We start from the raw sequence: 10,859 nt of genomic DNA, 5'->3' as shown, positions 1-10,859 counted from the left end.
AAAGGCTTCTTCGATGTTCCACTTGGGCCTCTGCAGAAAAAGGGGGAAAATGTCAACTCTGGTGAAATGGGGCTCCATGGGGATGTCGTGCGTAGCTACGAAGTTCATTTGGATGCATGGAGATACGCCGTTTTTTTTTTTTTTTTCTCTCATTGTTATTACTTCTTTTGCGCTTTTTTTTTCAAAATCTCAGCTCCAATAAGTGGGGAATGTATCTTTTAAGCAAAGAGAATTCATACGCATGGCAGCTGGCGGTAGAGTTTATCCTTTCTTAAATATGGGAGAAGTGACCGGGTGACGGATTCGCGCGCGGAAATAAAACGCAATCCTGTAAAATTAAGCTAAATCGAACTGAATTAAATGAAATAAAATTAAATAAAATCGAGTCGAATCGAGTGGAAACCACTAAACGCGCTCTTCTTTTTTTCCAATAACCGCGGAAAGCGCCGCGTGCGCAACGGATGCGCTATAAAAAAAAAAAAAAAAAAAAAAGCAGCATCCTGATGTGATGGCGCACGCATACCTGTGCATATTCATGTGAGTACACTTGGCATACTGTAGAACGGTGAAGCAACAATTCTGTGGAACACTCCATTTTTTTTCTTTTTTTTTTTTTTATGTGTACCACACGTTAACGTTTGTTGTGGGAGGACGGGAATGGCCGCTTAGACTCGTTGTAAGAAAGGCCAAAGCGGAAACGGGCAGATCACCTCCTTTTTTTTTTTTTTGTTTCCCCTCTTTTGCAACTTTTTCCATACCGCTTAACTGTACCACTGGGGAGAAACATCTTGAAGGGGGAAAATCACCGAATGTGACGTGAGGCAACCAAGATGAGCAACTACATGCCGAAAAGCTTCGACGAAATATTGATGCACCCGAAGGACAAGCAAACCATTTTGGACTTCTTCATCCAGTTGATAAAATTTAATAATGACCCGATTTTAAGCAAAGAATTAGAAAGTTTGAGCAGTGAAAAACAGACAATCGATGTGCAGAAGATAAGGAACATATGTGTAATTCTGGGGGCCCCCGGAAGTGGGAAAAGCACATTCATCAAGTACCTATGTGATAAGTTAAATATGAGAGAGTGCCACTACGAATCGGAATCTCAGGAACATATCACCTGGGTTAGAAGGAGTAGTGAAGAGAATGAGCAGTACTATCACCCGTATAATAATTTCCTACTCTATTCGAATTGCCAAATTGGAAGTACAAAAAAGGCAACAAAGAAATATGGGAAAAAGAATAAAGCATGCAACCTGTTGTTGTGCCAAGGAGTGAGTAGCAACCATAAGAGGAAGAACAAATCGGAGCCCAGAGAAAATTGGCCTTTACACAAAATGTTTAAAACCGAATCGGGGAGCAGCCACCCAAATGGCAGAATGAGCAAACCGGCACCGCTGGACGTTGAAACGGAGGTTAAAAGGAAAATTGTAGCGGATCTTGTACAGTGCAGCGAGGTGAACGGGAAAATAGCCAGCGTGACGCTCAAATTGAGCAGCGTTTATATGAATCTGCTAAGTCCCACAGTTAGGGGAAGGAGAAAAATAGGCACTCCACGCTGCTTAGAAGGCAAGCAGGGTTTTCCCCCCGCCGCTGTCTCTAACCAGTTTAACAAAATGGCACACAAAAACTACGCCGTGGGGATTAACATGTGGAAAAAAATAAACAAACTGTTATCTTCAGCTGATCATTTGAAAAGGCACATTTTGGAAAACGAGGAAGAAGCACACAAACTTGAGAAGGAATTTATAATCGATATGTTTGTGGATGGGAATCACAGCGAATGCGTAGTTAACAGAATGCAGCGTTCCTCTAATTTGCGCAAACATATCAGCGAAAACGCAAAAGAATCCAGCAGTTTAAGCAAATCCGTCGTAGATGGCTTAAAATTGTATATTAACCTGATGGAGGAAGTGAATGACGATTTCGCCTTGGCCAACACGCTGAGGGAAGAATTAACGGACTTTATCGAAAGGAAGAAAATAAGACAGAGGGGGGAGAAACTCATGCCTTATGGGAGAAGCTACCACTTTTGCATTAACGGAATGGAGAAAAAGGAAATCCAACGAGGGGAAATGCACAACATGGTTGTCTTTTCCAATGTGAGGAGAGGCGAAGGGGCAGAAAAAAATGCCCCCTCTTGGGTTATTGGCCCACTCGAAAGAGAAGTCAACCAGTTTGTAGAATCACACAGGGGGAAGGAAATGATCACCCACTTGGTAGAAACCGAAAATTTAAGGCAATGCGTGCGGCACTACCACCGCGTTAGTAGTGAGCTGTGTAAGCGGGAGAATATCATCCGAGCGCTTGCTGGGGAGGAAATAAAGCAAATTTGCCAATACAGCACTTTGCAGAGTTATGAGAATGGCGGCATATACGATGTCATGGCGCATGAGTCTCACACGAGCACCCCTGTGTCGTATCTAATGGCGCTAAACGATCAGTTCACACACCTAATTAACAGCTTTTATGCCTTGAATAACATTAGGGGGCTCTCCCTGTGCAACTGTTTCTTGGGCAACCATCTGACCGAGGCGGTGATTATTAACACCACCCTTGTGAGTTACCTAAAGGGACACGTAGCTGGTGACCTTATCAGGAAAAACAACTCCCCCAAGAGGGGAAATGAAGAAAATGCTCCGATGATCCCTCAGTTTCGCTCAAAAGAGGTGGGCACAAAATTGGTTCCCCCATTCGCCACCCCCCTGGGAAACATTCCAACGGATTGTCACGAAGATCACCATGTTGTGTATACCAAATTGAGAGGCATACTTGAGGGGAAGAAGAACCCCTTTGAGGATGAAACGTGCCGTTTTACCCTTCTAAACAGTTCACCACAAACGGGTGGCGATTTGGCCCTGCCGGAGAAGGCAAAAAAGAGAGTAGCCGACTACTGCAGTGAGATTTACAAAGTGAACAGGAGGGTGGCGAGCAAGCTAACCAGTTGTAACGATTTGATGGAAGAAATGATCAGCCATTTGGGCAAAGACAGAGATGTGAAGGCAAAAATGCTTCGCGCCCTGATGGAGGATATAGAACTAAACGACACTACGGTCAAGTGGTTCATCCCAAATTTTATGGAGAAACAAATGAGAAGAGTCATTTCTGGGAGCTCCCTCTACAGGGAATTTGCCAACATCGATCTTAAAAAAAAAAGGGAAGAAGAGAAACAAAAAAATTACTACGAAGAACATTTTATAGGCACTCGTGTGGTCCTCCTGGACGAATTGCCATTAACCGAGTTAGAGTACTCGGAAGACTTCAGAGCGAGTTGCTCCAGTTCGATGGAATTCATATTCAACCGAGTGAATCATTGCAAAGAGGAGTATGCAATGCACATTAGGGGAAACAATCCCATGGGGAAGTTCCCCAAGTGCTATGCAATTCACCCCATGGTCATCTTTATAAATGCGTATGAACAAATAAGGACCGTTAATACTTTGCTAGGAATTGACATCAATAATTCTTCATATGTCTCTTTTGTGAGGTTAAGAAAATTGCACCCTCTATATTTGGAAAAAACCCTGGCGGAAAGGTACTACTGTAGAATGATCAACCAAAACAGGAACGTGAAAGAAGTTGTAAAAAGGTTAGCTCATAACTGCAATGGAGACATACGGTCCTGCTTCAACGCCCTCGACTTACTAAATCGAATTCCCAATTTGGGTCAAATGTCAATGGAAGAAATTAACAACATTTCCCTTCTGTGCCAAAATGATATTTTTTCCTTTGCTAGGAAGGTCCTGTATAGAGACCTGGGGTTGGACGCTATTTCGACGGACCGCCTCTCCGCCTCAACTTGTTTCAACTTGGACGCGAATTATGCTGCCGGGGACACCCACAATAAGGTGACCCATGGGAGGATAAGCGGCAGCGCAGTTGGGAGTAACCACGCAGCAGTTACTACCAACCATGTGGAGGAGGCAAAAAATAAACCCCAAAAAAATGCCCTACACAGTTTCGCCTCCCATACGAAGATGCCGCTTCACTCTAGTGGCCACCAGACGAATCGCCCAACCATGCCAAGTGAGGGAAAGACGCTCAAACGGGATAAAACCTACATGGAGCTTTTCACAGAATTGGATGGCAAAGCAGACATGATGAGCACAACGGAGAAGTTTCAAGTCCTTTCATTGTTAAAAGAAAATTATATATATTTTTACAACAGCCTACCCGATATGGCTAAATTGTTTTCAAATCTGAGTGCCATTAATTACTCCTTTCGTGGCATCGACTGCTCAAATTTTTTAATGAGAAAGGAGAATGAAACTATGACGGACGATGAGGCAAGGTTTGTGGATGACCACTTCAGGTTGACCTACAGGTATTACATAGTCTGTAATGGGAACCCCCAGAGCCCCGTGGATAGCGCGCCCCTGGCGCAGGAGCTGCAGGGAAGAGCGCAGGAAGGGTTAACTAAGGGGAGGACCCGGTCAGCCAATTCGGCGTTTGCCCACTCGGCATCCGTCCACCCCCCGTCCGTCCTCGCTTCATCCCTCCACGCGAACCCCCCCTTCGCGCTGAAGACCAACTCCATGAATAAGTACTATCACCACTTTAGCCTAACCAGGAAGGAATTATACGACCGTTACATCATGCTTGTGTTGAGGAGGATAGCGAATCAACCTGAGGATACCTCGCACGATGTTGCAGCAAGGTACCTTTTTTTCTTACGGGGGAATTACGAGCTGTTCGCTAGCTTTTTCCCCTGCTATATTATGCTCATTATACAGCACTGGAATAGTAAGCACGAGAGCGAGGGCACAGCTGTGGGGGGTAAAGATGTGGACACTCTTTTTGTTACCACCCCAGATGAGCCACTCGACAGTGACCCGTTTTCCCTGAACAAATTCTGCGAAATGGTACACCACTTCAAACCGCACAGCTCGGGGGGGGAGAGAGCAGAGGAGCATGCGACGGAAATCATTTCATTTGCGGAAACGTTTGTTACTCCCAAATTTATAGCCCTTTTTTTCCCGTCTTATTTGAAGTACCTAAAGGAGGGGACGAAGCAAAAGCAGGTCGTCCGGAACTTCGTCGGCAACGAAGCCGTGTCCACCGAAACGTACTTCGAGATGCGCGCCGCGCTCCGCCTGCACGATATGCAGCTGCACAGCTATTTCTTCGAGTACTGAGGCGGGGCGGCAAGCATGAGCGTGTGCGGCGGTTTGTCTGCGTGAGGGTGAGCGGCGGTTTGCCTGCGCGCGCGCTTGTTTGTTTGGTCCATCTGCCAGCTGCGCCAGCTGCCCCGCGGCTCCCCACCCCTTCATTCGCCTTTTTTAAAACTGGGAAAGAATTTTAAAACGCGTCTTTTTAAGTCACACCAAAAAAAAAACAAAATTGGCAGCCAAGTGAGCGCAGCTGGAATGAATCTAAAAGGAAGAGACACAGTAGGACACACAGTGGCGATACTGTCCTTGTTCCGAAAGTGCCGCACGGAGGGTCGCGTCTGCTAGGGGCATACCCATGTGTGCGATTTTTTAAAATTTGTTTAAAAAGTTTATTTGGGCAACAAAATCAGGCGCATAAAAATGAGAGAAGCTCCACGCGCATGCATGCATCAGTAGGAAAAATCATAGAACACTGAAATGAGCAGCAGGAGCACTGCAACGAATAGGAGCACCTCCGTAATTTTGACGTGCTTGATTCGTAAGTACCTAGAGGGGTAGACGTGGATGATATTTTCATTAATTTTTCCATTGACGTAGTCATCTATCTGGTAAGCATCCTCATACCCATGCAAAGGCTTTTCTGGGCAAATCAAATTAATTGTTGGCAATTCGTCGTAGTGGTTTTCCTTCTGGTGACCCATGAGTAATGGCTCCTTCTTCTCATCAGCATGAAATTTGTTCAAATAGCTTAACTTAGAATTAGGAGTGGCGAACGTTTTTTTGGGCTCATTTTCCCCCACGTTGTTGTCGCTGTAGGAGGCAACGTCGTCATTTGGGGGGCTGGACGAATTTGCGTTTCCCTCTTGGATGCTTTGCGCGTACGCCCTATCGCGGCTGCCATTGAGGAAGGCTCCATCGCGGCCATTTCGCATATCGCCGTCACTGCGGCCCACCTCGCCGTGGCTGGGCACCCAGTGGGCAGGTCTAGCCTGTTTATATTTGGCAAGGGTCCCCCGTTTCTTGTTCTTCTCACTGAAGGAGAGCAAAAAGTTGTACTTGTAATAGTTGAAAATGCTATTTAAGGTTTCATCAAAGTTGCTGTGGCCATTTCCTTTGTTGATTTTTGGAATCACATTGTAGACGTTGTCCGGCACGGATAGCATATTCACATCTTTGTACATTTTACTTTTTCGATTGAACGAATTTAGGAAGTACAAAATTCTGTCCTTCGATTGGCACTTTTGCATATCTGCATATCCCTCCTGATTACTACCCTTTGGTGGAATTCCTTTTCTCTTGTGTACTGAATTGGGAAACGTTTCAAACTTGTTCATGTTGCTACACTGAGGGGTAACATCAACTTGGGAGTAATTTGCACTTCCCAGGGGGGTAATAACCATCTGGTGATTTGTTTCAAAATTTTGTGGAGAATCTTCAGTTGGGTTTTTTTTCCCCCTTTCTTTGGTTGCCTCCAATTCGTTTATCTGTTCGAAATGCACATGCATCTTTTCGTCACTGGGAAAATATAAAAATTTGCAGTTTGCATAATTGTCGGCACTTTTGGTTTGCAAAAGGGTATGCACACTTTCGTCACTCGTTTTGTGCTTGATGGGGCAGTTCCTCCGAGAATGTAACTTCCTCAGAAGAAGCATACCATTTATTTCATCCGTATAATCGTCCCTTCCATGTCCATTTTTACATAAATTGAGGGAGTAAGAATAAATATCACTTTTGGATTTTCTGAAGGGGGAATTTATAGGCCCATTTGAATGGAAAGATTTTTCCACGTTGGACACATTCACATGGATGTTACTATTTGGCGAAGCGTTTTTTCTCCCTTCATTTTTATTTCCATCAAAGGCCCAGGTTAAATTTTGCTTATTACTTATTCCGTTAATGAGCACGTGAAAGTCTTTTTTTAAATCATTACTTAATTTTCCTTCATATACATCATTTGAGGGCATGTCAATTTGCACTTCTTTCATTTCTTCCTCGTCGGGGTTATCTCCTCTTGGTGTAGTGTCCACTTGCGTGATTGTTGTTCCAATTCGTTGGTACGAATCGTTTGCCTTGTCTTCTTCCCTCGTTTGGTAATTCACCGTAGTTTTGGCACGAAAGGGATTACCACTCGTCCAGTGTCCCCCCTCTTCCGCATCTGACATTTGCTGCTCCCCAGTTGGAAGACCCCTACACGGCAGCGTTCCCCCCCGTGCGTTACGAACATCATAGGTATACGCGTGGGGAGCTAGCGCCAAGCTGCTGGGGGGTGGATCCCCCCCATTCGGCGCGCTAAGCTCCAGCGAGGGTCCCTTCCCGGCGTGGTCAACGTTGTAAAAATCGCGCCCCTTACACACATCGTACGCATCGCGCCCGTTACACAAATAACTCCCCCTACACTCATGGCAAGCGTTTTCCCCGTCGTCGACGCCCTCCAGCATCAGTTTCAAATTCAAAAAGGAGTCGAAAATGTCCGAATATTTAATCAAGTACTCATCCCTTTCGTAGTTACTTTTTATTATTCGGATGTCGTTGTAAATGTCCCTCGACATGTCTGCAATTATTTTATCGTTTAAGAGTTCACTATCGGTGACGTCTGAATCGTCGGAGCATTCTTGTTGCTCATTTTTTATGGAGATTCTTTTGTTTTTTTTATTTTTCTTTTCAATCCCCATGACCGTTTTGTGCTTCCTCGATTTTCTTACATTGCTTGGTAGCCTTTGCTTCGCCTTAGGGTTGTTCTTATTTATGTTGTTCGCCTTCATATTGAAGAGGGAGCTGCACTTGCGAAATTCGAATGCCTCCGCGTTGCCTTTCCTTCGCCGGTGGAACTCGCATGCGTTTTGTTTGCTCTTCTCGTCGTCTTCTTTGCTGGAGTACCGCTCCTCATTTTGCATCAGCGGGTCGTCCTCTTCTGAGGGGACCCCGCCACCCGCTAAGAGATGTGCACCATCTGTAGTTAACGGTGCGGGGTGTCTGTTCGCCTGCAACGGGATGCTTTTTTCCGTTTGCACATGTGTGGGGTCCTCCCCCTTGGGTGCATCTTCCCCAGGTGGTGCTTTTATTGGCACTATGAAGTCGTCTATGGGGGGTATCCGCATCGGTTTCTCCTCGCCGAGGGGGAGGAGCTCGTACGTAAGATCCCCCTGCGGTGAGGCCATTTGGTTATTTCTCCCTCCCTGTGTGTAAACCATCGGTGGATTCGTATCTGTGCCATATGGGGCACTCACATGGGGGCAGCTTAAATGCACCGGCTTGTCACATGTTGGGTGTCCCTCCCCTGGGTATGCTGCCTCTACATTGGCGGCGTCATAGTTGGTCCCCCCCAAATGGGGGTAGCTCATCTGGCTATTCGGCAGCGGGAGTAAACATTTTCGCTCTTCATTGGGGGAATTCCCCAAAGGAGTATCCATCATACTTCGCACATCATACTGCGCTGCACTACCCTTTGGTTTGTCTTCGCCTCTTCCTTTGTGGGAGTTCCAACTGGTGGCTTTCTTCCCCTGGGCAACATCCCGTGGGTAGAAAATGCCATAAATGGGCTTCTTCCGCTTGTGCTCCTTCGGGTCGTAGAGGACAAGAATATGGTGGAGGGGATTCTTGCCAGAGTAGGGGATGTTCTTACAAGCTATGAGATATATAATAGATGGGGTGATGAAATTACAGGCATAGGAGAAAATCAAGCTGGACCAAGTGAAAATATTTTCGAAAATAACCCTGGAGGTAAAAAACCAGGAAATTAAAAAGGGGAAAATGGTACCCAAAATGAAGGCCATTTTTTCAGAGCAAATATTACTATTAACTAAATTGTAGCGAGTAGCTATGCAGTAGACATATATTCCCGGAGCAATGGTTAGCAAGTCAAATAGGTATATACAAATTTTCATATAGGTATTTATAAAAGGGTTTTCCAAAATGTCATACAGTATATTATCATTGCTAATGTCAGGGTAGGCTGTACATAATATGTAGCCAAATATATAATAAACGAAGCAACAGAAAAAGTTGGAGACCCACACAGTTTTTATAATTTTTACATCTGCCTTCATTTCGTTTGCCCAACATGGAATTACCGTCACTGCTGAGTAGGAAGAAATGTATGATGAGAGAAGTTGCTTGAAATTAAAATCTCCAAAGGCTGTGGGATATTTTATATTGGTGTATTTCTTTACGCCCTTGTTGATTATGGCCCCGCTGGCGTTGTAGCGATATATTTTAAGTCCACTTAGGAAGATCATTTGAAAAATGGTGCTCATCAGAAATAGGAAAGACAACAGCTGTATCTTCATGTTGTCTTCCAAATTGGATTGCGAAAAATAAATCGATATAACCGCGTTGATTACATATCCCATCGTTATGCACACCACATAACTCTTGCTGTAGTATAGCTCATTTACATCTATGAAGTAGTTAATTTGAAAATTCGGGTACACAGTAAACCCTACGGTGTAGCCCACGGCATTTATTATTATGTAATCCAATGCGTGGGAAACTATGACTATCGATATGATGTTGCTTGCCAAGATGCTGGCGTAGTAGCACATTTGCATCAGCCAAAAGAATATGTTGTTCTTCCCCAAGAAGTAACAGACCGTGGAGATGTATTCGTACCTCTTATTAAAATGGATGTTATTCGGGATCATTGTCATTGCGCGTAGAAACAGTAAGGTGTTAAAAATGGTTAAGACGCATATGAAAATGTTTGTGATTAGACAAGGGAGCCACCCCGAACTTTTAAATACATATGGGATGGACACAATGCCTGACCCGAATATTTGGTTTATTAGGTATATATAGCTGTACTTGTTTCCTATCGTTTTACTTCCAAAATATTTTTTCTCCTTCAGCCGCTTCACCTTCTCGATGTATTCCTTCTTATCACTGTGGTGCGTTTTATCGTTGTGGTGCGTTTTATCAGTGTAGTGCGTCTTATCACTGTGGTGCGTCTTCCCCTTTTTGCCTTTCCCTTCAACATTCATTTTTTGTATCCCCTCCAGATCGTCCAACTTTTGGTACTCTGCATTTCTCTCGCCCTCCACTTGTTTTTCGCAGCACGGGGGTCCCCTCCCCATCCTTCCTTCCAGTTGTAGATAATGGTAAAGAAAAAAAGGAAAAACTGGAGGAGGCTTCGATACTTCACCGACTGCCGCGAAGTTCACCTTTTTTTTGAGCGCACCCCTTTGCTCCCCGCGGCATGTTGCTTCCCAGTGCTGTGTTGCTCCTGTTGGGTGGCACTTTTAAAGGTTACTGTTTGGGGGTGATCTCACCCCTGCGGCGGTCCCAAGCTTTTATTATTCCCGTGCACCTCCCCCCTTTGGCCGCTCTCAAACCAGGGACCACAGGGTTGCCGGGAAATACCCCCAAAAAAAAGCAAGTGCAACAAGCGCAAAATTTTTCTCCACAAGAGACAAGCAAAGGGCGCATAAACACACACACTTGTCCCCCTTTTTCAGCTGCAGAAAAAATGGCGAGCGCGTTTTAGATCGCACATGGTAGCTCACATTTGGCTGCCTCGCGAAAAATTGGAGAGGTGTGTGAGGTTGGCAAGTGTGAAGGTCGGCGTTTTGCAATTTTGCAAGTTTGCAGTTTTGCAGCTTTGCAGTTTAGCATTTTTGCAATTTTGCACTTTGCAATATTACAGTTTTGCAATATTACAATTTTGCCATTTTGCAGTTTTGCATTTTACAATTTTTCGTTCGCAACCTGAAATGTGCAATCTGAAAGCCGCGAACTGGCAATTGAGAAAAT

The 10,859-nt window shown here is 44.8% G+C and overlaps 2 protein-coding genes across 2 annotated transcripts, besides 10 other annotated features; one reads left to right on the top strand and one right to left on the bottom strand.

Moving 5' to 3' along the window:
• Positions 1-437: 437 nt before the first annotated feature.
• Positions 438-486: a microsatellite.
• Positions 487-574: 88 nt separating this feature from the next.
• Positions 575-596: a microsatellite.
• A 102-nt stretch (positions 597-698) lies between these two features.
• Positions 699-721: a microsatellite.
• A 109-nt stretch (positions 722-830) lies between these two features.
• On the top strand, positions 831-5,138 carry PVX_084460 (hypothetical protein, conserved; the record flags this gene model as incomplete). Its single annotated transcript, XM_001616509.1, has 1 exon — positions 831-5,138. One exon carries the CDS (start codon positions 831-833, stop codon positions 5,136-5,138), a length of 4,308 nt encoding a protein of 1,435 aa, XP_001616559.1.
• Positions 2,186-2,221: a microsatellite.
• Positions 4,011-4,030: a microsatellite.
• Positions 4,756-4,776: a microsatellite.
• Positions 5,011-5,030: a microsatellite.
• A 425-nt stretch (positions 5,139-5,563) lies between the features above and the next one.
• Positions 5,564-10,183, bottom strand: PVX_084455 (hypothetical protein, conserved; the record flags this gene model as incomplete). The annotated part of the gene is made up of 1 exon (XM_001616508.1): positions 5,564-10,183. The coding sequence occupies one exon, from the start codon at positions 10,181-10,183 to the stop codon at positions 5,564-5,566; it is 4,620 nt and encodes a 1,539-aa protein (XP_001616558.1).
• Positions 5,793-5,832: a microsatellite.
• Positions 7,558-7,579: a microsatellite.
• Positions 7,657-7,678: a microsatellite.
• Positions 10,184-10,859: the final 676 nt, after the last annotated feature.

The sequence above is a fragment of the Plasmodium vivax genome, chromosome 13 (genome assembly GCF_000002415.2).
Source record: "Plasmodium vivax chromosome 13, whole genome shotgun sequence".
Lineage (NCBI taxonomy): Eukaryota > Apicomplexa > Aconoidasida > Haemosporida > Plasmodiidae > Plasmodium > Plasmodium vivax.
This window is presented reverse-complemented; position numbering and strand designations above follow the sequence as displayed.